General features: G+C 56.5%; 7 protein-coding genes across 7 annotated transcripts; 4 read left to right on the top strand and 3 right to left on the bottom strand.

The window, feature by feature from the left end:
• Window positions 1-366: 366 nt before the first annotated feature.
• On the top strand, window positions 367-2,191 carry CDEST_06958 (Putative HeLo domain superfamily protein; the record flags this gene model as incomplete). Its single annotated transcript, XM_062923117.1, has 2 exons — window positions 367-753; window positions 803-2,191. The coding sequence occupies 2 exons, from the start codon at window positions 367-369 to the stop codon at window positions 2,189-2,191; spliced, it is 1,776 nt and encodes a 591-aa protein (XP_062779168.1).
• Window positions 2,192-3,920: 1,729 nt separating this feature from the next.
• CDEST_06957 (Putative necrosis inducing protein) lies at window positions 3,921-5,357 on the bottom strand. Its single transcript, XM_062923116.1, has 2 exons — window positions 4,732-5,357; window positions 3,921-4,650 (listed from the first exon to the last, which is right to left on the bottom strand). The coding sequence occupies exons 1-2, from the start codon at window positions 4,959-4,961 to the stop codon at window positions 4,161-4,163; spliced, it is 720 nt and encodes a 239-aa protein (XP_062779167.1). The 5' UTR covers window positions 4,962-5,357; the 3' UTR covers window positions 3,921-4,160.
• A 668-nt stretch (window positions 5,358-6,025) lies between these two features.
• On the top strand, window positions 6,026-6,292 carry CDEST_06956 (uncharacterized protein; the record flags this gene model as incomplete). The annotated part of the gene is made up of 1 exon (XM_062923115.1): window positions 6,026-6,292. One exon carries the CDS (start codon window positions 6,026-6,028, stop codon window positions 6,290-6,292), a length of 267 nt encoding a protein of 88 aa, XP_062779166.1.
• A 762-nt stretch (window positions 6,293-7,054) lies between these two features.
• On the bottom strand, window positions 7,055-9,762 carry CDEST_06955 (uncharacterized protein; the record flags this gene model as incomplete). Its single annotated transcript, XM_062923114.1, has 2 exons — window positions 7,055-9,001; window positions 9,109-9,762. 2 exons carry the CDS (start codon window positions 9,760-9,762, stop codon window positions 7,055-7,057), a joined length of 2,601 nt encoding a protein of 866 aa, XP_062779165.1.
• Window positions 9,763-11,769: 2,007 nt separating this feature from the next.
• On the top strand, window positions 11,770-13,043 carry CDEST_06954 (Putative phosphoesterase, alkaline-phosphatase-like, core domain superfamily; the record flags this gene model as incomplete). Its single annotated transcript, XM_062923113.1, has 3 exons — window positions 11,770-11,877; window positions 11,953-12,266; window positions 12,323-13,043. The coding sequence occupies 3 exons, from the start codon at window positions 11,770-11,772 to the stop codon at window positions 13,041-13,043; spliced, it is 1,143 nt and encodes a 380-aa protein (XP_062779164.1).
• A 3,368-nt stretch (window positions 13,044-16,411) lies between these two features.
• On the top strand, window positions 16,412-18,352 carry CDEST_06953 (Putative extracellular membrane protein, CFEM; the record flags this gene model as incomplete). Its single annotated transcript, XM_062923112.1, has 5 exons — window positions 16,412-16,507; window positions 16,604-16,742; window positions 16,811-17,095; window positions 17,160-17,227; window positions 17,298-18,352. The coding sequence occupies 5 exons, from the start codon at window positions 16,412-16,414 to the stop codon at window positions 18,282-18,284; spliced, it is 1,575 nt and encodes a 524-aa protein (XP_062779163.1). The 3' UTR covers window positions 18,285-18,352.
• Window positions 18,353-20,159: 1,807 nt separating this feature from the next.
• On the bottom strand, window positions 20,160-22,864 carry CDEST_06952 (Putative ketopantoate reductase ApbA/PanE, 6-phosphogluconate dehydrogenase-like domain superfamily). The gene is made up of 3 exons (XM_062923111.1): window positions 21,754-22,864; window positions 21,006-21,673; window positions 20,160-20,930 (listed from the first exon to the last, which is right to left on the bottom strand). Exons 1-3 carry the CDS (start codon window positions 21,944-21,946, stop codon window positions 20,781-20,783), a joined length of 1,011 nt encoding a protein of 336 aa, XP_062779162.1. The 5' UTR covers window positions 21,947-22,864; the 3' UTR covers window positions 20,160-20,780.
• Between the last annotated feature and the right edge of the window lie 165 nt (window positions 22,865-23,029).

The following is a 23,029-nucleotide window of genomic DNA, read 5'->3' as shown; positions in this document are numbered from 1 at the left end:
TTGGAAGCCTGCAGTCTTATTAGACCACGACAGTTGATGCCAGTGAGTCTGGGTGGTGATGTTAAGCGACATGTAGCAGATAACACTCTAGTTTCCTATTGCTCCAACGCCCCGCGCAGATTGATTGTGAAAGACCATGTCCAGCCCGTGATACGTCGTCAGCAGATACCAGACGACCCCGCACCATGCAGCAATTGATGATTTTCCCTGGAGTGCATTGCAGGCTGACCAATGGTAAAGCAATCAAGACACTCAGCTTATGGGCCAGAAGATAGAAGTCGAGGATGATAAAGCGCCCTGGACTCCCCTCTACTGTCTTGTAACTTTACAAGATGAACAGCCGTCAAAAGGGTTCGGAAGAAAGCAATGTCTGGGTTTGAGGTAGCCGGCATCGTCCTGGGCAGCATCCCCCTCATTACCTCGGTCCTCGAGCACTACAAGCAAGGCGAGTTGATAATCAGGATTTGGCGAAACCACGATCGGGAGCTGAAGAGCCTCATACGAAACCTCAAGATAGAGCAGGTCCGGTTGCAGAACGTCTTGGAGAGGCTTCTCATCGGTCTTGTGCCTTCAAACCAGATTGAGCGCATGATTGCCGAGCCATTTGGCCCAACATGGCATCATGAAGACGTCCAGAGGAAGATTAAAACCCGCCTGTGGACATCTTCCGGGGTGTTTGAGGAGATTTTGAGGGATTTGGACGCTGCGATCCAGGATATGATGCGACGCTTCGGTCTGGAGCCTGATGAAGCGGTGAGCTGGGCTCTCTAACGTTGTTACATCCGGCTGACGGTTGACGTAGGCGAAGGAAAAGGATGTATCGAGCATGGCCCGGCAGCTTAAACGCGTCGGGTTTGCTCTCAAGTCGTCCGATCACAGGAGCTCACTCGAGACCATGAAAGAATGCATCACGGGACTCGAATCGATGCTGGAGCAAAACATCAAAATGGAGCCGCAGCGACAACAGAGATCCCAGGGGAGACTGATAGGGCTGATTCGCGACGTTTCAAGCAGCGTTTATCGTGCCCTGCGCTCCGGTCTGTCTTGCACCTGCAACCATGATCTTCACCTTGGCCTCTCATCGCCTTCTCCTCGGGCGGGACGGGATTCTGATGACGATATGGTTCTCCAGAAACTAAAATTCGAGCTCGCGTTGACGTATAAAGCCGACTATGACAACCATGGAAAGCCGGTGCTGTGGAAAGAAGTATGCCTCAGAACGCTCCCACCTGGAGCCGCATTCAACCTGGCCCCAACGCCCAAACAGCTGGAAGTTGTTCCTCAGGTCACAATTTCGCAACAGAAGAACTCTGGGATCACTGCAACTGGATCATATACGGCCACGGTCACGACCACCTGCGTCCAGCAAACCACGACGGCGACGGCCATCCTCGGCACTTTTTCGTCTCTCAACGTGGGTCCGTCTGGAGTCAAGCCGATCCAGGGAATCGACCTGTGCGCCGAGATCCGCCGAAACCAGAAACAGGTCGCCGTCGATTGCTACGGCACGGTTTCGGACCAGACCGGAAACAAGGTCCGGATGTTTGGGGTTTACCCGCAGCCCAGCACGGAGAGCCCGGACCCTTGGTCCGTCGTGTCGCTCAAAGACGTTTTGGCGAACCCGTCCAAGTTCCCCCCGATGTCTACTCCGCATAGACTACACCTGGCACAAGTCGTATCTTCGAGCTTGCTTCAACTACAACAGACGCCCTGGGTCCCGGACGTCCTGACAAGCCGAGACATTGTCTTCCTGCAGAAAGGCCCGGATGCGGAGGTCATGTACACGGACATATTCATTGCAAGGAGCCTCCCCGAGAGGGCCCCGAAAGCATATGCCGATAAGTCGGTAGCGAGAGGCCGCTGTCCCGCCCTGCTATCACTTGGGATCGTACTCCTGGAGCTCGGCCTCGGCGGCACGATCGAGTCATTCCGCACCCAGGACGAGGTTCCACCAGGTGGCTCGCCGCTCCTCCTGTCCGAGTTTCGGACGGCACAGCGGCTCTTGGAGCGGCGGCAGATTGGGAGTCAGAGGTACTCCAGCGCCGTGAAGAGGTGCTTGTGGGGAGAGTTTTATCGGCCGATCCTCGATCTGAGCAATGATGATTTCAGGCAGGAGGTTTACGAGCAGGTCGTTGTGTTACTAGAGGACGATTTTAAGAATGCAATCGGATCTTATAGCGTCGCTAGCTAAGCCTTCGGGGACATCATGAATGATGGAAGATTGAACGGGCAAGCAATTAGAGATGAACAATGCAGCTGAACAGTAAGTAGTATTTCGGACTGAACCGGGTATGACCGAACAGAGAAACAGGACGTCCTCCTTGCGGACTTGCGACCGGTGGCTTCCGATCTTCGAAAGCACTGCGGGGGCATCCAAAATTCTGTATAAACAGAAGAAAAGGGCAGATAGTAAGTAGTAGGAGAGGACTGAATGCATTCGATGCTTAAGTACATTGATGCCGGGCCGGTGACAGTCCGACTTCCGGCGGTAGGTGGGGCCGCCCGCGCCCCATGCCGGGCGTGGTGAGTGACAGGGCACTTGAGTCTCACCGACATCGTCGACGCTGCTAGAGTTTGCAACTAACTGTCTTGGCCTCCCACACACCCAAGTGAATGCCAACCACTTGAACCCCAACCACCGCCACATCCCTGATCGTTGGGTTTCGACTCTTTCATGCTTGCGAGTACTAGCTATGACACCTAACAGAAATTGCGGGTGTCAAGAAACCTCGACTCATACTCTCTCGGATTTTCCAGCAACGTGCGCAACTCGATCAAATCTCACTCATCACCAATCGACCACAAACCATGCCATCAATAAATAACATCAACACAACAACTACATCCATCATAAAAGAAAATCCACAGCGAACTCGCTAGGACGGCAAAAGAGTTGACCCCCACCCGATTTGAACGGATAACCTTTCGATGACATTCCAGAGCTGGAGTCGAACGCGCTACCGTTGCGCCAGAGGGCCTGTTTACTGGTTGTTGAAATGGACGGCAAAAATAGCGCATAAGATGGGTTTCTGTCTCTCGGCCGAATGGACGAACGTGAAAACTGCGGGGTCGACCCCACCAGCAGGAAAAACAGCAGCAGGGCGTTGACCCAGTCCAGCCATAACCTTAACCCCCCCCCCACGTGGGCGCAACGACTCGGCGCCGAAAGAGTTGGATACGGCGGCGAGGGACGGGATTGCACGGGCGACACGAGCAGGGAGGAGTGACGGACAGAGCTTCTTCATGGTCAGTGCTGTTCCTACCCGTGTCTCCACAGGTTTGTTTGCCCCGAGACCGAGAGAGAGAGAGATGGAGAGAGTTCCCGGAGACTGCACAAACCCGCCTGCCGCGTCAGACAAGTCCGCATTTTCTCTTTCCTGGGCACAAATGGTGGTCCAGCTGCTGATCCCCCCCTTGCCCTGTCGGCGGGTGATCAACGCAGAACAGTTACGTACGTCCTGATGCTGATCCAGGCGCTTAGTGAGCTAGTTCGCCGTCACCTGATTGTGATATGCCTGGTGGCCCTGCGGGTTGAGCTGCCTGGATCGGCGCTCGTTTGCCCGTCTTTGGCAGGCGACAAGAGCTTTTTCCCTTGCAGGATCTCTCTCTCGCGCGCGCGAGAGGTCGGTCAGCCATCCTGGTCTGGTCACGGTGTGACGGTTTGCTGGTCAATTATACTTTCAATGGTGGGCGGGACTGGCCGCCAAATGTCCGGTTCGACGAACTCGTTTCTGCTTTGGCCCGGCTTGGCCAACTTTGAGACCAAACAGCGTCCTTTCACCAACCGCCCTGACTCGATCTTATCTACGTGGGGGAACTCGCCGTCGCCCGTGCCATCACTTACAGCGAGCGACTGGATCCCATCGCCTTAATTGCTGCCACGACATTCACTAATAACCAGAATTGACAGTTCAAAAAAATAACGAGTAAAAGCGCATTCGATTATGTACTAGGGAGCCATCGTCAGAGAGCATTGAACCTCTCGCCCCCGCTAATTATATATATAAGTATGTGCATGAAGTCGTCAGCGACACCAGCCAATTAATTGGCCAGCCTCCCGCCCGATTAAAGTAGTAAATCATCAATCAAAACCCTCCCCTCCCGTCTCTTGTGTCATCTCATCCGAGCAACCGAGCCCAGTTCATGAAGCCGCCGTGCGATTACAACGCGGCCTTGCCGAGGTTGTTGACAAAGTTGCCCTCCTTCATGGGCACGTTGGCGCTGCCAAAGTCGGTGTTCTCCAGGGCGGTGCGCGCGGCCGCGGGCAGCGACTCCCACGCGATGACGGGCTGCTGGCCGCCCTGGTCGCTGGTGAAGATCATCTGGTGGTTGACGGGGAAGATGCTGCGGTAGCCGACGCGCGGGTGCGTCGTGCTGGTGTAGCTGATGCCGGACGTCTTCTTGTCGTAGTCGCCGTGGGCCGAGACGGAGACGCCGAGGACCGTGGCGGACTCGGACGCGGCCGAGAGCCAGACGACGATGTTCTCCCAGTCGTGGGTGTGGCCCAGGCCGGTCGCGGGCGAGTCCTTGGGCATGTAGTACGAGTACATGATGGCGTAGGCGCCGTTGTAGGAGGCGCCGCGGGCGTAGACCTGGCCGGTGCTGGAGGAGCAGCCGCCGTTGGAGCTGCCCGTGGGTTTGAGGCCGCCACTGAAAAGGGTGGTGTTAGTCGGACGTGTTCCTTGGGACGATGAGAGAAAAGGGGGAAGACAGGGAACAAGCACAACATACCCAGTGTTTCCGGCGGCGTCGACGGCAGGGAAGGGAACGCATCCGTTCACGACCTTGAGGTAGGGCTTGTACTTGAGGTACAGGTTGCCGACGGTGCCCGAGGGGACGGTCTCCTTGAAGCCGACGACGGCATCGTGGCCGATGACGCCGCGGCGCTCGACGGGGGCGGCGAGGACGGTGCCGGCCGCGGCAGCGAGCCACGAGGCGAGACGGAAGAGCGAGGGGGCCATTGTTAGATTAGGAGGAGGATGCGGTCTGGTTATGATCTCGGGAGTGTGAGGACGAGGCGGTTTTTGGATGGTAGATATGGGATCTTGTCAGATGAACCGGTAGATCGTCTCTTCCAAGTGAGGTGTGTGTCCGATGTTCTGAAACCGTCACGGCTGAAAGGGTGGCAAGAGTGACGTGAGAAGTCTGACTCGGGAGGGAGGGAGGGAAGATGAGCTTTGAAAGGGTGTGTGGTTGATGAACCAGACTTGTTCCTGCATCCGGCCAGCATCGTCCTGCATCTTATAGTCGTCAAATGTATCTCTTCCTCCTCGCTCGCCCTCCTTTGCTACCATGGCCATCTACCCACGGGCGAGGAGGGTACCGGCAAGGGGTCCTCCAAAGGGGGCCAGTTCAGGAAAACCAATATCCCACAACAGCATCCACCATTTCCGGGCCTAGATCCAACTACTCGAGCGGCCTCTGAGTCCTCTCGAACCCCCCGCCCGTGGCACGGCATCAGGCACTGCGACGCAATTGGGCCGGTGAGGGCAGGGCACGAGTGCCGCGTGCCGGTGCTAGTATCGCGAACGCCCCCTCTTTTGCTGTCGAGAACCCTTGGAGGAGCGGTCGATGTCCGCCATCGTGGAGTAGCAAGCTTCAGCAGCTTCCGCTTTGGGGGCCACGCACTCACGGCGGGAGCAGGACGTGGTTGGAGGAAAGTTGCATGAAGCAGGGGCGGGGGGGAGAGGCATCAGTCACCCTGGGAGGGACAATGGACGGTGGTGCTGAGCTGATCCCTGTCGTGATTCCTGGATCTGGCATCTCGTCCGCCGCCAGTGGGAGGCCATGTAACCTCGATAATTCCCCTCCTCTTTTCCGGCCCCCCCCTCCCCTTCCCCTCCCCGCTCGTTAAGTCTAAGTGGCCTCTTGTCATTCTTAATTGTTTATTGAGCGGTGACGGGAATCCGCACAATGGCGCGAGTTGGGCTGTGGAGATAGGTGAGCCCACGTTTCTTCGCCCGACGATTTGGCTCGGTCAGGCGGGCTGCTGGGTCGGGATGTCGGAAACTTGAGCATATCGACGATGACGAATGGCATGAAGGTCCGCTTGCTCCGTGACGCCTCAGTCGCGACACGCCCGAACACGCCTTGCGCGGTTGACGTAGAGGAGGTGACGGGGTTGTCGCCGCTTCCTGCTTGTGATTGGCAGTTTTACAACGGTTTTGACACAGACTGCTACCGTGTCGACGGCCGGACGCTTGCCGATATCGTAGCTCCTGGCTGGCGGCGACCGACTCATGGCAGTCTCCTCGTGGCGACTTGCAGGGTACGTGTGACCAAGAGCATATAGTAGGCGGGCATGCAGCTTCGTTGATGAGCGCTCTTGGATATTAAGCATTAACTTCCCGCATCGGACGGAACTCGGAGCCGGACGTGACTACCGATCACTGGTCACGGACCCAAAAGACAGCCTTCAAGAATAAAAATGTGGAAAGAGTTGCCGGTGGGCAGAGAGACCCAGAGGGGTTGGCAGCCAATATTTCAATTTGCTCGAGTCAGGCATCGGTACCAACCGACCCCGAGAGAGGAGGAGGACCCTCGCAAGCCCGATGCGGATAGCACGGATACATGGATAGATTGCGAAGCGGGTTCCGGCCCAGATAAAAGCCATCGTGAGAGGAAGGTGAGAGAATACGAAGATGAGATGGATGAGTTGAATGAGTTGCGGGAAACAAAGTAGGAAAATGTTTCCAGACTTCATGTCATGTCTTTGCAAAAGTGCTGTGCGTGGAGCCCCCCCGTGACCACAGATGGCGTGTCCCCGCGAGTCAAGACCGATACGATTGTATTTGTGTTACACATCTTTTGAGTCTGATGAGTGAGAGAGACAAGAGAGATAGAGAGAGGAATCGAGATGGGTATCACAAAGCGTTCCGAACATCGCAACCGCAGCCCGTGACAGACTTTTACCCTCCTTCAAGACTCAAGGCACATCCCTCCCCGTAGAAGAGTCCCGTAAATGATGAACCGTTTTTACCCCTTCATGTCATGATAACCATTAAAACCCCGAAAGAGAAGCGCCGGCAAAGACGAAGAAGAAAAGACACCGCTTTCAGCTAAAGTCCCACGATTCTCCCCACAACTCGTTCAAGTTCAATCCCAAAGCTTCAAGACTAAAGTCGGGATTGAACGATTGCGCCGCCTTTGCCAAGACACTGTCAGCGACGAGTGGGGGGGAGAAGTCGCCGTGAAGACTCACCTGCGGGTCGATGGACGTGGGCATCCACGGCAGCGGCTGAGGCAGGAGGCTGTCGACCGTGTTCTGCGATGCCGACGACGCTGGGTAGCCCTGGAACGAGAAGGGCGTGATCGACTTTGATAGGTGAGTCAGTAGCTGCTCGATGCTCGACGATGACAACGACAACGACGGAGACGACGAAGACAACGCAGCCACAGCCGCCGTCGCCGTCGCCGGGACAAAGCCGGGGATGATGCTCACCTTGGCTCTCTCGGGAACCTCCAAGCCGGGGATCCTAGACAGCTCCGACTGCTGACTTGACACGGGAGGCTCCTGGTTCGCCAGCAGCTTGTAGTGCAGGTTGACGAACCGTTCCGCCGACGACGCCTTGGCCTGCTCCGTAGTCTTGGTGCCCAGGTGCGCCTCGAGCAGGCCAAGCGCCGAGCACATGATGGAGTAGCCCCACGGCTCGGTGTTGCCGCACCGCAGGAGCCGGTCCTCCTTCATGGAGAGGCACTTCTCCAGCAGCTTGACCGTGTGTTGCGAGTTAATCATGATCATGTTGGTCGAGCCGCGCGGCTGCAGCATCGTTACGCTGCAGAGGTTGACGGCCGTCGTGAGGGCGTCCTCGCGCAAGAAGTTGAGGCACCGGATGCCCTGCTCGTAGAGCTTATCGTGCAGGAGGACAATGTCTCGCGCGGCATTGTAGTAGATGATCTCCGAGTACTGATACTTGGCGTTGGACTTGCGGAGCTTGAGGAAGGGCTGGTGGAGCGGGATGATGTACTGGCGGAGCTGGATGTGAAGCAGCGTGTAGGCGAGGAGCGGCCTCTTGCCGCCGTGCGTGTTGTTGTTGTTGTGCTCCCACGACGGCAGCGAGTCGATCTCGTGCGTGATGTCGTTCGTATATCGGATGACCTGGTCGTAGTCGACCTCCCCCGGCGGACCGCAGAGAAGCCGGCTCAGCTCCATGCGCAGAGGCAGGCTCTGGCGGGCGAGGTTCTGGTAGGAGGAGTACGTGTACTCCTTTCCGTGCTTGGACGGGGGCAGCTGGGTCGTGTCCTCGTCAAAGTCCTCGTCGTCCAGATTCCTCGGCGGCTGCACGTCGTAGTGCAGCTGGCTCACCAGCGTGGGCAGGCCGTGGTCGAACGAGGCCTGCATGTCGAACTCTTGCACCGTCGCCCATATCCTGCGCCGCATCTCCTGGTTGTATACCGAGATCTTACCCGACATGTGGCTGGGCTCCCTGTGCAGGCCGACCGAGATGCCATCCTGGATGAGGGCGCCCGAGTTCGTCCAGAAACGCTTCTTCTTCACCGTGTTGACCCGCTTGCTGAGATACAGCAGACAGGCAATCTGGTAGTGAATGAGCTTCCGATGCTTCATGCTCTGGCCGGTCTGCCACTCCTCGACGGCCTTGATCCACTTCTCGGCGGTGCTGTGGGCGTTGGAGATCATGCCGGTGAACCTTAGAGACTCGTGGGTGTGAATGCAGTTCGCTACAGCGCAGATTGCCAAGACGAGGGCGGTGAGTGCGGCGTAGCGGGATTCAGTCGGGTTCTCCCAGAACTGCGAGTATTCCCTGCGGAACGTGGGAATGTGGATGATGCGGTGCATTTGCTCGAACTGGTCAATGTAGACCTCCACCAGGGCGTCACAGTGATCCTTGGGCGGCAGCAGAGACTCGAGCTGAGCATCAGGCTGGAGGAAAAACTTGTCCCGGTCCTCCTTGCGCTTCTTGCGGTCCTTGCGGTCATGAGCCTTGACGGGCTTCAGCCACTCATCTGCCGTCTCCTTCATAAAGGGACACAGGCCAGTCAACTGTGCGAGGATCAGATGAATTCACATCCCAAAAAAGGAAAAAAAGAGAAAAAAAAGGCAAATCAATGCCTCTCATCTCAGGGGAACAATTAAGTGAAAACACGTACCTCGATAAAGGCCATGGTGGCGTTGTGAGGGCCGAAATACCGCGTCCTGAACTCCTTGCCCCTGAAAAAGCGGATCTCTGACTTGTCACCGTCACTGTACTGATGCCAGCAGGATTGCAATTCCGAGTTGTTGGCGCAGGGGTCCGCGGGCGGGTCACTGGTCTCATCCTTTTGAGTGAGCGGCGAGTTCGTGCCGGCCACGGTGCTGCCGTCGAAGGAAGACATGGCCTGTCGCGTGAGTTGGGTCTTGAGCTGGGAAACCTCCAGCTCGAGGCGGCGGATGCGGTCGTGGTCCTTGGCCGCCTCGCGGATGACGGTCATGTCGGCCTCCTTGCTGGGCATGACGAGATCGCCGTTCCTCCGCGAGTCGAGCTGAGCGAAAGCGGGCGGGACGCCGGAGCTCGCGTTCAAAACAACGCCCGACTTGGTCTCGTACGTGCAACGGTCCGGCGTGCCGCTCTTCAGGCATCGCTGGCACGGGTAGCCTCTGTCGCAGGACAGCTTCCTCCGGCGGCACTCGAGGCAGCTCAGGCGAACACGCTGGCGCTTGCGAGGATGCTGTGAGTTTTCATCGTCATCGCGAGAGTTGGTGGGAGACAGACTCCCGGCGTCGTCCACGGAGGGTGACATTGTGTTGCTGTTGTCCAGATTCATTGAGGCGTTACGGGAGCGAGGCGGAAATGATCGAAGAAAACGAGGAAAGAGATTTACCGCGCGCAGGGGCAGGCCACGGGCATGGTTATATCACAAATGTACCGAGTGACAAGACAAGACAAGGCAGGACAGACGGGCAAGAAACGATAAGCCTCCGGACCGGAGAGGCAGGAAGGCGGAGAGGCAAGAGAGGGTACTTTGACTTTGCACCTGCCGTTTGCTGTCAAGATGTGCCTCGAAAATCAAGGGAAGAAACTTCCCCCTGTCAGTCAGCGCCATTTACCGCCGAGGGCGAGTGGCCAACTGCTCTAACAGACTGCACGCTGCGCAATGCACAAAGTGTGTTAAGAGATGCTGGGAATGATTATGTAAGACTGACAATCCCGAGCGCCGAGACTCTATAGCCGAGCACCTCCGAGCGTATATGATCCACTTCGATGTCCAATGAATGTGGGGCATCTGATAAGATTAGATCGGCCCTTCCCCTCTCAAAGTTCTCCATTCTTGACTCACACTGCAGGGATTTCGATCAGATAATTTTTCATCCGCTTTGCAACCCACAAGCCGCGATCCCAAAGGAGCCTGGCACTCTGAGCTCAGGGCATGGCATAAGCCGACAGAAGACGCGTCGTTTCCACCATCTTTACCTTCCTAGGTAGTTAACTCAGCAAGCCCGTCCCCTCCGCCTGCGATGATCCACGTCGAGTTACACCCTTACGACCACTGCCTGCACCGTACACCGCGCACCACACACCGGGACGACGATGACGGACATGCGAAGAAACAATGAGGACTCTCGACCTTGCTGGGGTTGGGCGGCCTATGACGTGCGTAGAGACCATCCTTTTGACCATTGAGCGGTAAGAGACCCCTTTTGCAGCCACACGAGACCGTTTCTCGACACTAGAAACGCCTACCTGCTTGATCCGTCCCGGCGGACCAATACAGCTCGTCGAGGGCTGTGCCACCGACTATGACTAGTCATGCCGGCCAAGCCGGCCATCGCAATGGGCCGTCTCCATCAATGGATCTTGTTTGTCATTCAAATCACGCAGACCGCTTGGCGTGTGTCCGCCTCTTCATTTGGGTCGAAAAGATGGAACACTTCGTTTTCACAGCAGCAACGCACCGCCACCCGTCGTCACGACGGCTCTGGACTTGGCAGCGAAAAAGTTGAACGACCCCGACCGATTAAATCCTCAGTCGTGCGCACTCATATATCGTAAGAGAGACGCCAGCTTTGCCCGGCCACGATCCCCTCCGGTCCTGAGGAACCGACTGCATGGTGAGATGTCTCTAAGACTCGGGCTGTGTTGCCAAGTTTCTTCAGCATAAGACAATGGGACTAGGCCCAGCCGTGCAAGCCAGTAATCAGATGCCTGTGGACACTAACCTTCTTAGCTGCATCAATCTGAGGCTTTTGATGTTCCCTTGCAAATGGATCACCCCATCGCTGGAGCTCCAGTCGACACGAACCCCCCACACCAGACCCAAAATGCTTTGTGGTAGACGCCAGACGAATGAGCACTCAACCTCGCGTGATCATCCACGCTGCGCAGCGGCTACGCAACCTTTAACCCTCCCGGCGGCATTTCTTCAGCCCACCGGCATTTTTCTTATCAGATGAAGACATCCCTGCCACCACGGATCATCTCTCCGAGATCGGTGCAAGGGCCGGCGTCGAGCCATTGTACGGCGTGCGGAGTGCCACATTGAGGCGCGTCGGAGCGTTTCAAGGGGATCGACGTCAAACACTGCACGGGATGCTTGCTCGACTGCGCGTCTAGTACATGGCCACCAAGGGGCCCAGTGTACTATTGTATGCTGAGACAACAACTGGGGCAGATGCGAGTCTGTGGTGTAGTCATGTTTTGCAACGTTTCCTGCCGCGAGGAATCGCGGCTTCTACGCCGGAGATCCGGAATAGACAAACCAACCATTGTTCTCTTGCTTCTTGAAGTCGCCGAACTTGCGACTGTGATGCCATAACGCCTTTATCAGGCTACGATGCGCTTCTCTTTCTTTCCTCTGGCTGGGTTGCTGGCGACCGTCGGAGCCAGCCACATTGGCGGCAGAGCCTTTGATCGGTTCATCTCCATCTGGCTGGGAAACCAGGTTCGTTAACGAACCCACATCGTCTCCCTGCGGGCAACGCTCCGTTCCCTCGCTGACATTGGCTGCCCCAACAAGGACTTTTCCAAAGTCGTCAAGGATTCCCACATTGCCGACCTGAAGAAAGAGGGGATTCTCCTATCGAACTACTATGCGCATACCCACCCCAGCCAGGCCAACTACATTGCAGCTCTCGCCGGAGATTACTTTGGCATGAACCATGACGAACCCGTGCGACTGCCAATCAACGTGTCCACCATCGTCGATCTGCTCGAATGGCGGGGACTGCCATGGAAAGCCTACATGGAAGACATCCCCGGTCCGGGCTACTTGGCCGCAGCCAGTGACGGTCAAACTGGCCATGGCAAGTGGGACTACGTCCGGAAACACAAGTTTGTCTCGCCCATCGAATGCCGCTGAGGTCTGTGGATGCTGATTCCCACATAAGCCCTTTTGTGTCTTTCGACTCCATTAACCTCAACGGGAGCCGGCTGCTCAACATAGTAGGCTTCGACGACTGGAAGATTGACTTTGAGAAGAAGCAAGTGCCTCAGTGGGCCTTCATGTCCCCCAACATGATGAACGATGGCCACAATACATCCATGGAGTATGCCACGAAGTGGGCGCACGACTTCTTGAAACCCATGCTGGCGAAACACGCCTTCAAAGAGCGTACGCTGATTCAGCTGACGTACGACGAATCCGAAGACCATGGGAAGCCGAACCAGATAGTCTCACTATTGCTAGGGAGCGCGATACCTGCTTTCTCCAAGGGGACCGAGGACAAGACCTTCTACACCCACTATTCGATGCTATCAACAGTCGAGTACAACTGGGAGACGCCGAACCTGGGACGGTATGACGTGGGCGCCAACATCTTCAAGTTCGCACAGGACCTCGGCAGCAAAGTCATCGTCCCGAACAAGGACCCGCCCAACATGGCTTCTGTTCAAAACACGGAGTCTTATTTCGGGCCTCTCAACGGCGACGCCAGCCGTTTCCGCCCCTACCCACCCCCGAATCTCGCCCTCAACGGGTCCAGCGGGTTGCCCATCCTGGAGCACGTCCGCCTGCAATGGGTCTACCACAACCAGCCGACCCCGTATGATGGGAGCGGCACTCTCTACGACGCCAACTTCCAGCCTCAGTACATTCCACAACCCGTATAGTAATCTTTAATGCATGAGAGTTGACGCCCTGACCTCTCCAAGGCTTGTTCGGCGACGAACACCTGGCCCTCGACGTCACCCTCGACATTACCGCCTAGGCGACGCCCCCTCTCCGAAACGAGAAACACAGAATCGTTTTGCGGGCAATGGCTCTCTCACATACTTGCGGAACTGCAGCCCTACGCCGTAACGAGGAACCCCGTTGCCGGACTTTCTAAGAAGATAGACTGCGAAAACAGGCCTCCTAGGTGCTGTGTTTCTATACGCTAGGAGACGATTTCTCACGGTTCAGTAGAAGATCTTTAGTGACACAGATCACTACGAATGTGGAACATGCGTCTAGTAGGATCTGTTATTCAGCAGGTTCTTCGTAGCGAGTCAATCATAGTGGATGCAACCTAGTCATGTTGGCATTGGCCGGCGTCCTTACTGGGGAAGCATGCCCCCCCGATTCGCTCAGAACGTGGCTGTCTAGCCAGGGTGAAGAGCTAGCAACAGTTTGATTACTCCAAGCCTCTGCCGCAACTTCGAGAAGCCTCTCTTGGCCCACGGGTGACCTCCTAGGGCGCTAGCCGCAGGCTTCCAGAAGTGTCATCACCTGGGAGGCTTGGTCGCGAATGATTGCCTCAGGGAATTCTGCCACAAGATATCAAGAAAGAGACCTCCCTTTTGTCTCTGAGATCACAAGGTGAATCTCTCAAAGCACTGACAGGACGGAGTTACCGGACTTACGAAGAGGGGAACGTCAATCGCAGGCCAAGCTGGTCGTTGCTCACAGGAGAAATACATACAACTTGCCAGTACTGAGTTTTGAAGAAGCTTAAACCCAAGACGGGCATCGTGCGAAGCTTGAAATGATGGTACGCATACTTTGCAGCAGCTCTCTGACATCGAGATCCAGAGTTGCCAGCACGACACACTCACGACGTCAAATGCGGTCCGAAAGACCGATATCTGCAATGTTATTTCGAAGGTCAGACGTCGACTTCTGGCCGTTTCAAACAAGCCAAGAGGGAGGGAGGGAGGAGAGAGACAGACAGAAAGGCTTCAACTTGAATATGGTGTCCTCGGCCGATTGGGTACACTCTCTATTTACAACACCGTCCGTCTGATTGATTCGGGATGGCCTGCATGCCATTGATTCACCCGAAGAACTTTGACTATGACCGTCGCGCTGTCCAAGCGGCCATTGTCAAAGCAGAAACACTGTCCTTGTTCAGTCCGGCCAGTCTGTGGGCTTCGACATGACTCGAGTCGCGAGCTGAGGGGAAGAAAGCAGCGCTGTTTATTTTGTACTCTACTTGTACACATAGGGGGGAATGAAGCAGCAAGCAAGCCATCCACAGCCGATGTGTTGCGACGCGAAGGGAGACTATTTGCAAGCCACCCATCGCGAGCCGAGGTTGATCCACATCGGGGCAGCTATAAGAGTGCAAATGCAATCCGTCGTCGCACTTGAGATTTAGTGGTATAATATCTCGTCGGAGCCCTGCGCTAAGTAGACACAACCGAAAGGGGAGGCACACGACGCCAAATCCGGCATTTCTTGGGATGCTGGGAAGCCCAATTGCCAAACTACGCACATACCCTTTCATGGGGCCCCTTGTTCCCTTGCAAAGACGTTCATGTTCTGGGCCAAACTTTCAGTGGCCAGAACCGTTTCTCTCCCGTGTAACCTTTTCGCAAGCGGCGACGACGTGTGACGAGGACGCGGCTTCAGTGGACCTTTAAAGCGCGAGAGACTGAGGGGAGAGGGACATGCAGGCAGAGCTGCCAGCACCAAACAAGGGGGACAGGTGAGAGAGTGTTCCGAAACTGTTGGATGTCGTCCGGCCTTGTAGCATTGGCTCATAACTATCCCCTTCCCCCCCTCGTCGTGGAACCAAAGCCTCCCCTCCCGTCCCGCCCGCCCTCGCCGCCAGCGAAGACCATGAAGTTGTAACGCCGTTTTGCATCGACACTAGAACGCGCTAGTCGCCGCTGACCTGGCGAGCTACCTAGGGAAGGGTTGTTGGCGGCGGCAGCGTGGTCGTCCCACGGGGATCGATCTCATTTGCGCCGCTTCACCTGGCCTGGCCTGGCCTGGCCTGGCCCGGGAGCTTCATCCTTCTGGCTGAGACGAATGGCCTGCATAGATCGAGATTTGTATTGCGACGATATCGATAGGCACGGCACGGGCATCATCCACAAGGTACTCCAGGCGTTGTTACTGTTGTTGATCCTTGGCGCGCGGGAGACATAAACAGTATAGTGTCCGTGAAATTCTCCGCGAAAGAATGTGGGGGGCGAGCGACTGTTGGAATACTGCATTTTACTTTGTACCTACCTACCTGTATGTTACTTTTGCTTATTTCCCCGGAAATTAGATGAAACTTAGGAATCCAAGCTTGCACAACCTGGGTAAAAAAAGGCAAACATGATTCAGTCAAGCTTCGATGCATAACGACCTGGTCCTTGTTCGGAGTCAACAGCAGTATTGGGAATCCCCATTGTTGCCCCCTCAGCTCTTTACATGTAATCTTTGGCGACAACTCGTGCCCTCAAGCGTTGGCATTCGAGTATCGACAATGGTTGAGTCCTAGGAGTCACTCACTCAGTTCGGCTTCCTTTGTTTCGGTGCCAAAGGGATATGCTCGAAGCCGTCGTGCCAAAGGGGGGGGCTCACCGATTCATGCAGCACCGGCAGAGGATCCACTGATCCACTGCCACGAGGTTCGAATGTCTGTTCCGATGACAATTGGACCATGGCCGTAGACTCATCGTTGGCCAAGTCACACCCGACAATATCACGGGCGTCGTTTTTGCGTACACCCTCAACGGGAACGACCCGTTGATCTCCAAGGGACAGCATGTGCTTTCAGTGTGCCCTCTCCGCCATGCGTGTGGCACAAATTGGGTAACTTTGGTTTCGTAAACCGAGCTGGTGATGCCCCCCCCTCCCCGCGACTTGGTGCTGTTGTACGCGCTCTCGAGCCACCAGCGCTTGCCACTAATTAGTCACCCAGTCTGCTTGATATGCACCATCCGTCGGAGACCCTCAGACTACTTCGTAGGTAGAACGAACGGGATGGCCAACTAGAGTTTGATCTTGTCATGGTTTCCCGTGCGGTTCCCCTGAAGGCCTCTGCTTGGAGGACAGCCCGCAGCTTATATCGAAGCCGCTTTCCCACCCGCCGCCCCGGCGTGCTGCTGCGGGTGTCTGTGGTTATCTGTCAAACACGAAGGGGATTCGTTCTGGCTACGGCGAACCTTGATTTGCCTTCTTCTTCTTCCTCCTCCACCGCCGCCTCCACCCCCCCTCCCCTATTTCTGACTCTGTTTTGTCCCTGTCAGACATCACCACCGCAGACTGACAGCTGCTCGGCGCCATGAGGCAGTCCATGCTAATCGGCCTCATGGTCGCCTTCTTCCGAGCCTCACAAGCTTCCCTGCTAGACTACGCAGGAAAGCTTCCAGAGTGCGGTGTGAGTCGCCTCCGTCGCGGAGAGAGATGCGTGGAGGAAGGACATGAGAGGAAGCACACTCGGCTAACAAAAATCATCCTGCCTTTACCTCTATAGCTGACATGTACCCTGGAACAAATACCGCTCTCGGCGTGCAAGGTCGTGTCGAACGATACCTGCATATGCAGCGATGAAAAGCTGAGGGCAAGCGTGCAGACGTGCCTCCTCGAGCGGTGCAAGAGGCTGGAGGCCATAGGTAAGGCCCTCTTCGTTGCACTTTGTTCTTCGTGGCATGTGATCGGACGGACTGACGCCCATCCCCAGATGTCGCGAGGATAGAGGCCGAAGCGTGCAAGAGACCGGTCCGCAACCGGAAAGTCGACATCATCGCGCCCATCGTCATCCAGGCTCTTGGGGCATTGGCGGTCCCGTTGCGGTTATATGCCCGCTGGACAACCATGCACCGATTTGAGTCCGACGACCTGATCATGATCTTTTGCGGGGTATGTACAAAGCGTGTAGACGTACGGGGGAGGAAGGGGGTATTGGCCCATGATCTGACAAACGGACAGCTCCTTTTCATTGTGTTCGTCACCCTCGGTCAGCTGGGTATGTCATAGCCCCGTTATCCATCATCTTCCTCCGCTCGCTCGTCGCTGACAAGAACCCCAAGCCGGCTCAGTCGCATTCGGAGAAGACATATGGATGGTGGAGCCGGAAGAGCTCACTTTCGGACTCAAGGTTGGAACAGACAGAATCCTCCCACCCCCTTCCCCTTTTCACGGGACGCTGACCGTTACATCTCCCCCAGATCTTCTTCATCGATGAGAGCTTCTACCTCGCCTGCCTGGGGCTCACCAAGATATCAGTGCTCTTCTTCTACCTGCGGATATTCCCCAACAAATCGTTCCGGCGCGCCACCTACGCGGCCATGACCTACATCGGGCTGTCGACCACCATCATGCTCTTCATGCAGATCTTCCAGTGCATCCCCTTCTCGTTCAACTGGGACGGGTGGAAGGGCGACTTTGGCCCGCACCACTGCCTCAACATCAACGTGCTGGCCTTCGTCGCCGGCGGGCTCAGCATCAGCCACGACATCATCATCCTCTTCCTCCCCGTGCCGCTGCTGTGGCACCTCAACATGGGCCTGCGCTCCAAGATTGGAATCTTCATCATGTTCAGCCTGGGTATCTTCATCCTAATCACGTCGTGCGTGCGCCTGCAGTACATCGCCCTGTTCACGCGGTCGCTGAACCCGACGTGGGACTTTACGGATCCGCTCATCTGGTCGGGTATCGAGGTGTCGGTGTCGATGATCGTCGTGTGCCTCCCCGCGACGCGGGTCCTCTGGAAGCGCAGCCTGCCCAGGTGCTTCAGCTCCATCGCGACCCTCGAGTTCTCGCCGCCCAAGAGGGAGTCGAGCACGTCGTCGCGGGTCGCGCAGTACTCCAAGTCGAACGGCGGCGGCGGCGACCACCACCGGAGCAACGAGCAGTCGTCGTCGTTCGACCGAAAGGCGGCCGCCGCCGCCGCGGCGCGGAGGATTGCCGAGAGGAGGAAACAATTCTTCTCGTTCCGGTCCACCAACGTCGAGCCGAGCGAGAGCGAGCTGGAGCTGGGGGACAAGGTCCGGGGCGAGGTGCGGACGCAGATCAGGTACGGGGATGCGGAACCAGCCCCCTCCTCCTCCTCGAGACGCCGGGGCTCTATCGAGTCGGGCATCCACGTGCGCACGACGACCACGTTTGAAGACTTGACGGGTGAGGCCCGCGGAAAGCCTTTCTTTTTGCCATGAGATTGATCAGGACGTTGTTGTGACTAAACTCTTCTTCTTTTTTTCCCTTTGCGGGTTCAGACCGGCCCCACGATATCGAAGAAGATCTGCGGAAGCTGGACTGAGGGCCGGCTTCCCGCAGAACGAAGACGGGCGATTCTCCACGACGGCAGCGGCATCGACACAGGGTCACAGCACCGCGAGAGAGAACTTATGGGAACACACGATTACGGACGCGGACACGGACACAGGGAGGGACTGGGAATCGAAGGAATGGTGATACCACTGCATCGGACGGCGTTGGCATAGCATCGGGCTCATGTTTGTTTGTATTTGGGGGGAAAAAAGAGAGACGACAGGGAAATGCAACACAAAGTAATACTGAGCTCTCTCTCCTCTTTTCGTGCTGGGGACAATTAAACTGTGCCACTCGACCGAGGTCTTTCGAAACCTGATATTGATAGAGATGTACCTGATGGAACTGGTCGATGAGGTCTGGAGAATCGATGCCGACCGCTCCCGCCCTTCGAGAAGAAAAGTTATCGTTCGGGAACATGGCCGTATGTCGATAAGCTAACAAACTCGGTCGCGCCCGCTGAGCCGCAGGAGCCCCGGCATTGACGGCCTCGGCCCCAGATAGATCAATAAGTTCCAGGGTCTTCCCCCCGGGGTCCTCCAAATCGGGATGCCCATCGCCGACCCCTAGGGCCACGGAGCGGTTCAAGTGTCGACTATCGCGTGAGTAATTAGCCCGATACATCGGGAGGTCAACGGAGTCCGTGGGATGGCTCAGCCGCCCAATCGGCAAGAAAAATCGTCCCAACAATGACCTGATTTTCCACAAAAAGAGGAAACCTTCCTTTGCTCGGACAGACAGATATATACCTGTAGGAACTTTCGCCCACTCTCCCGTGGGAAGGAGCAGGATCTTGCGACCTCGGCAAGAGGGCGGAGAGCGGGCGGAGAGAGAGAGAGAGAGAGAGAGAGAAGGCGGGGAAGCACGCAGAGAAGAAGTCTGTTTGTTAGAGTTCCCTTTCCATAAAGCCTGCGCTTTCGAACCTCGGCCAGAAGCATATCTGGCACACACGCCTCGTGCGTACGTCTTCGCCGCGTGTGTGGGTGGAAACCCCCAGACCCCCTGACGTAAGTGTTGTGTCCCGACGGCAGATGGAAGTGTGTATGCCGTGTGTTTTGAGGCGTTATCGGAATGGCTGGCGGGTGAATCTTCGCGACCGCCTGGATGAAGCTTCAAAATATTCGTTCCGGGGCCGTGAGTTTTTCCATACGAGAGTAGACGGTTGGGAGCCACTTCGAGCGAGGGAGTCGACAGTGTCTGGGCACCCACTGATGGCATCGACCAGAAAGGCACTTCTGCTGCTTGGACGCGGTCAAGTGTAGCCCCAGGAAAGGCCGTAAAATCTCCTGTTTATTTTCTTCCATCCCTCCGGTCCAGTATCGATCCAAGTACTGAGAAACGGGGACTGGCTTGGAGAGCGTATGCCCACAATACCACATGACTGGGAGTAGACCCGGCTCCTGGTGAGTGGAGACATCACGGAGGAGCAACTGGACGAACTCGACGGGCTCTCAGCAGGTTGTGCTGCTTATTCCAACGGCCGTTTTCGGATGCGAACTTTTCCCCAAGACCACGTGCGCGGGATGAGGATGATGGCAATAACGATCACGAGAACGACTACGAGCCCGAACACGCTGAGTCTGTGCTTCAAACGACAGCTGAGAGGATCAAAGAGTTGAAAAAATGCAAAGGGTGTCGTCTGTTCAACCTCTTGGTCCGGAATCAGATGGCCGAGGGTAGGGGCCAGGGTTTGCCGGCTCACCTCTGCTCTTGTTGTCGGCAGCAGCGAGGGAGTTTCCCGTCATACTGAGTAATCCACCACGATATATTAGGAGAAACGGTGTGTCGATGAAATTGATGTGCTAGATACAGAAAATAAGCCGTCCGTCAGCATCGAACAGTGCCGAAGCCAGAGTTGAAAGTGTTTGCCAAGCCAGTCAAAAGGCACGGCAGTCGGTCCAGTTGTCTTGTTAGAGTCAGAGCACTTTGGACGAGAGCCATGGTCGAAACCCGACCACGCCTTGGGAATACACAGCTAACAGCGAAATTCTTGATAGACGCCGCCGGATCTCTCAGAACAGCCGTAGGGCACGGGAGATGATTCGATACCGAGGAACAAAGGTTGAGCTGGGCCTTTTTTTTGAGACGCGGGCGACAAGGCGGCCAACCTGTGGCTCTGAATAATGTATTGGCGGACTTCAATCCGTCTCGTTGATTCAGACCTTTTCTGTGATTGTCAGTATCTCTGAGTCGGTAGTAGAGAACGCTGCCTTTCTAACATAGCCCCAAGAGCTCTGATCGCCTCCTCGTCGCCATCGTATATCTGGTGGTCTTTTCGACAGTCAAAGACGAGACCCGCCTTCTCGAAAAGGCAGTCCAGGCGAATCCGTAGACGCTCTTCTGCTGAAGACAATACGCCAATTGACACGCTTCTCGTCGTCTCAACATCCAAGGCCCTTGTCCTTCTTGAACCTCCACTGATGGGCGCAGCATAGTTCGTACAGGACGGTCAAGATGGGCGTGGCGACGTTGTGCCTCTGCGCTTCCCGGACCACTTCGCCGAGGATGTTTTCGTGCTCAATCAGGTTGCCCTGCAAAACGTGTAAGCACCCCGAACCCTTCCAATCTCGAAGATGCCGTGTTAAGGTCGACGTAAGAGAGCTCACCTTTTCAAAGTCGACTTGCATGCTGGGCTTGATGTTTTCCTCGACGGGGTTGAGCTGGATGGTCTTCTCCACGATGTCCCCAGGAATCTCGTGGCCCGCCGCCGCCGCCACCGCGAGGACCTCCCTCATGGCCGGGATGACCATCGCGTCCATCGTCTTGCCTGTCATCTGCAGCTCGCTGGCGTTCAGGCCCGTGAGGGCGCAGATCGGGTTGAACGAGGCGTTGTACACGAGCTTGCGCCAACGGTCGAGGTCGACGTCCGGCTCGTGTAGACACGTGGCCGCCCCTCCGGCGGCGTAGAGCGCCACGAAGCGCCGCACAGCGCGGGCCTGCTGCTCCTCGTCGTCGTCAAGGCGGGGGTTCCGGAAGGCGCCGATGTGCAGCAGGTCGTGCTGTTTCTGCTCAACGACGCCGGGAGACACCTCGTGGGCGTCGACGCGGCTCACACCCGAGAGGACGATGTTGGATGGGAAGCGGTCGAAGAAGGGCCGCTGGATGTTGAGCCCGTTTTGGATGAGAACAATGACGGTGTGGCCGAGGGTGACGGCGGGGGCGACGATGTCAGGGAGCGGCGAGCCGGCGTCGGGGACGTTCTTGGTGCAGCAAACGAGGTAGTCATACCGTTCCTCGGAGATTGCTTCTGATGTGTTCGGGACGGAGCTCAAGACTGCAGAGATGTCAGCGTCGGGCATAAACCTGATCGCCGGCCGTCGCGGAAAAGACGGCGGCGGCAGACAGCAGACTGACCTCGGGCGGGACGCCAATTCTCCAAGGTGCCGTGGTCGCATGAGATGATGGAGAAGCCTTTGCGGCTGACGATGTCGAAGTTGGAACGGAGCACGGCTGTGACTTCGGCCAGGCCCCCGTGTTCGAGATTGAGGGCGGCTATGGTGCCAATGCCGCCGCCGCCGACGAGGAGCACGCGTGCCTTGTGTGGCATGGCCTGCTTCACTGGCTGTGTTGGTAAGGATAATATCTGATGGGATGAGAGGTCGCCAAATATAGCCAAGGAGTGAGAAGGGAGGACCTAGGCCGGACTGATAGTCTGCTGTATTCGTACATAAAAAGGTAGGTGAGTGGCCGCCGGAACCGGACCGGCGCTTGGCAGCCGGTTACCCCGCACCTCCGCCAACTGAGCCCGAAACCCCCGGCCCGGTCATTCCTCGCCCGCCCCACGGGTCCGGATCGGACCTGATGAACAAGACACGGCCAAGACATGGTCGAGATGCGGCTTGGCCAGTGCCGGAGATGCCTCTCGCCTAAGCTATCTGTGATACGTCACCTCGCAAGGCCTCCTGGGAGGAGATTGTTGAGACGAAATGGTATCGGAGAGGGTGTGGTGTGTGTGGTGTGGCGTGCACAAGTGTCTTGGAGGGGCAAGCTTCGCCTGCTCCGCTGAGTCAAAATCATTGATTGATTCGCGAGGAGCGTGTCATTCAATCCAGATTTGAATTTCCGAGCCTCTTCCATTGTGAACCTTCGTCCCAGACAAGTAAAGAAAATCGGCATAGTGAGAGCCTTGAAGTAAAAAGTCGACTTCGCCCGACGGCCTCGGAAGCCAGGGGGGGAGGGGGGGAGGGCGAACTTGCACATTGGACATGGCCTGAGAAAAAACCGCCATTGCGTTTGTCGGCGCCGGAAGTGGCTGATTTTTGGGAAGCTGCTTGAAAGTCACAACGAGCACCATTGTCCCATCTCCCCTTTCACCTCCATGCCGCACACGACGATGATCTGACGGAACTGCTGCCGCATCGAGAAAAAACAACAGAGAGGCAGCGTTCTTGTGGACTATTCATTGGCTGACGCGAAACGATGTCCCGGCGGACTGGTTTGCGGAAGCGGCACAAGACGAGACGCGACGAGGGTGTTGGAGGAGAAGAGGGAGGAGATCCTCAGGAGACGAGAAGAGGAAAAAGGACACGGAACCAGCGGCGCAGTCCGGCGGACAAGGATTGCACGAGCCACTTGGGCCATTTCGTTGGTTCGTGTGTCAATGTTTCTTCCTCTCAAATGTCTCAACCAA

Source organism: Colletotrichum destructivum, chromosome 4 (genome assembly GCF_034447905.1).
Source record: "Colletotrichum destructivum chromosome 4, complete sequence".
NCBI classification, from domain to species: domain Eukaryota; kingdom Fungi; phylum Ascomycota; class Sordariomycetes; order Glomerellales; family Glomerellaceae; genus Colletotrichum; species Colletotrichum destructivum.
The sequence above is the reverse complement of the archived record's forward strand: the minus strand, read 5'-3'. Positions and strand labels throughout refer to the sequence as shown.

Excerpts from the sequence above, each read along its gene's own strand:
- CDEST_06957 (XM_062923116.1), bottom strand. The coding sequence starts at position 4,961 with ATGGCCCCCTCGCTCTTCCGTCTCGCCTCGTGGCTCGCTGCCGCGGCC. Across the intron at positions 4,651-4,731 it reads GACGCCGCCGGAAACACTGG|TGGCGGCCTCAAACCCACGG; the intron begins GTATGTTGTGCT and ends CACCCTTTTCAG.
- CDEST_06952 (XM_062923111.1), bottom strand. The coding sequence starts at position 21,946 with ATGCCACACAAGGCACGCGTGCTCCTCGTCGGCGGCGGCGGCATTGGC. Across the intron at positions 21,674-21,753 it reads GAATTGGCGTCCCGCCCGAG|TCTTGAGCTCCGTCCCGAAC; the intron begins GTCAGTCTGCTG and ends ACATCTCTGCAG. Across the intron at positions 20,931-21,005 it reads TGCAAGTCGACTTTGAAAAG|GGCAACCTGATTGAGCACGA; the intron begins GTGAGCTCTCTT and ends CACGTTTTGCAG.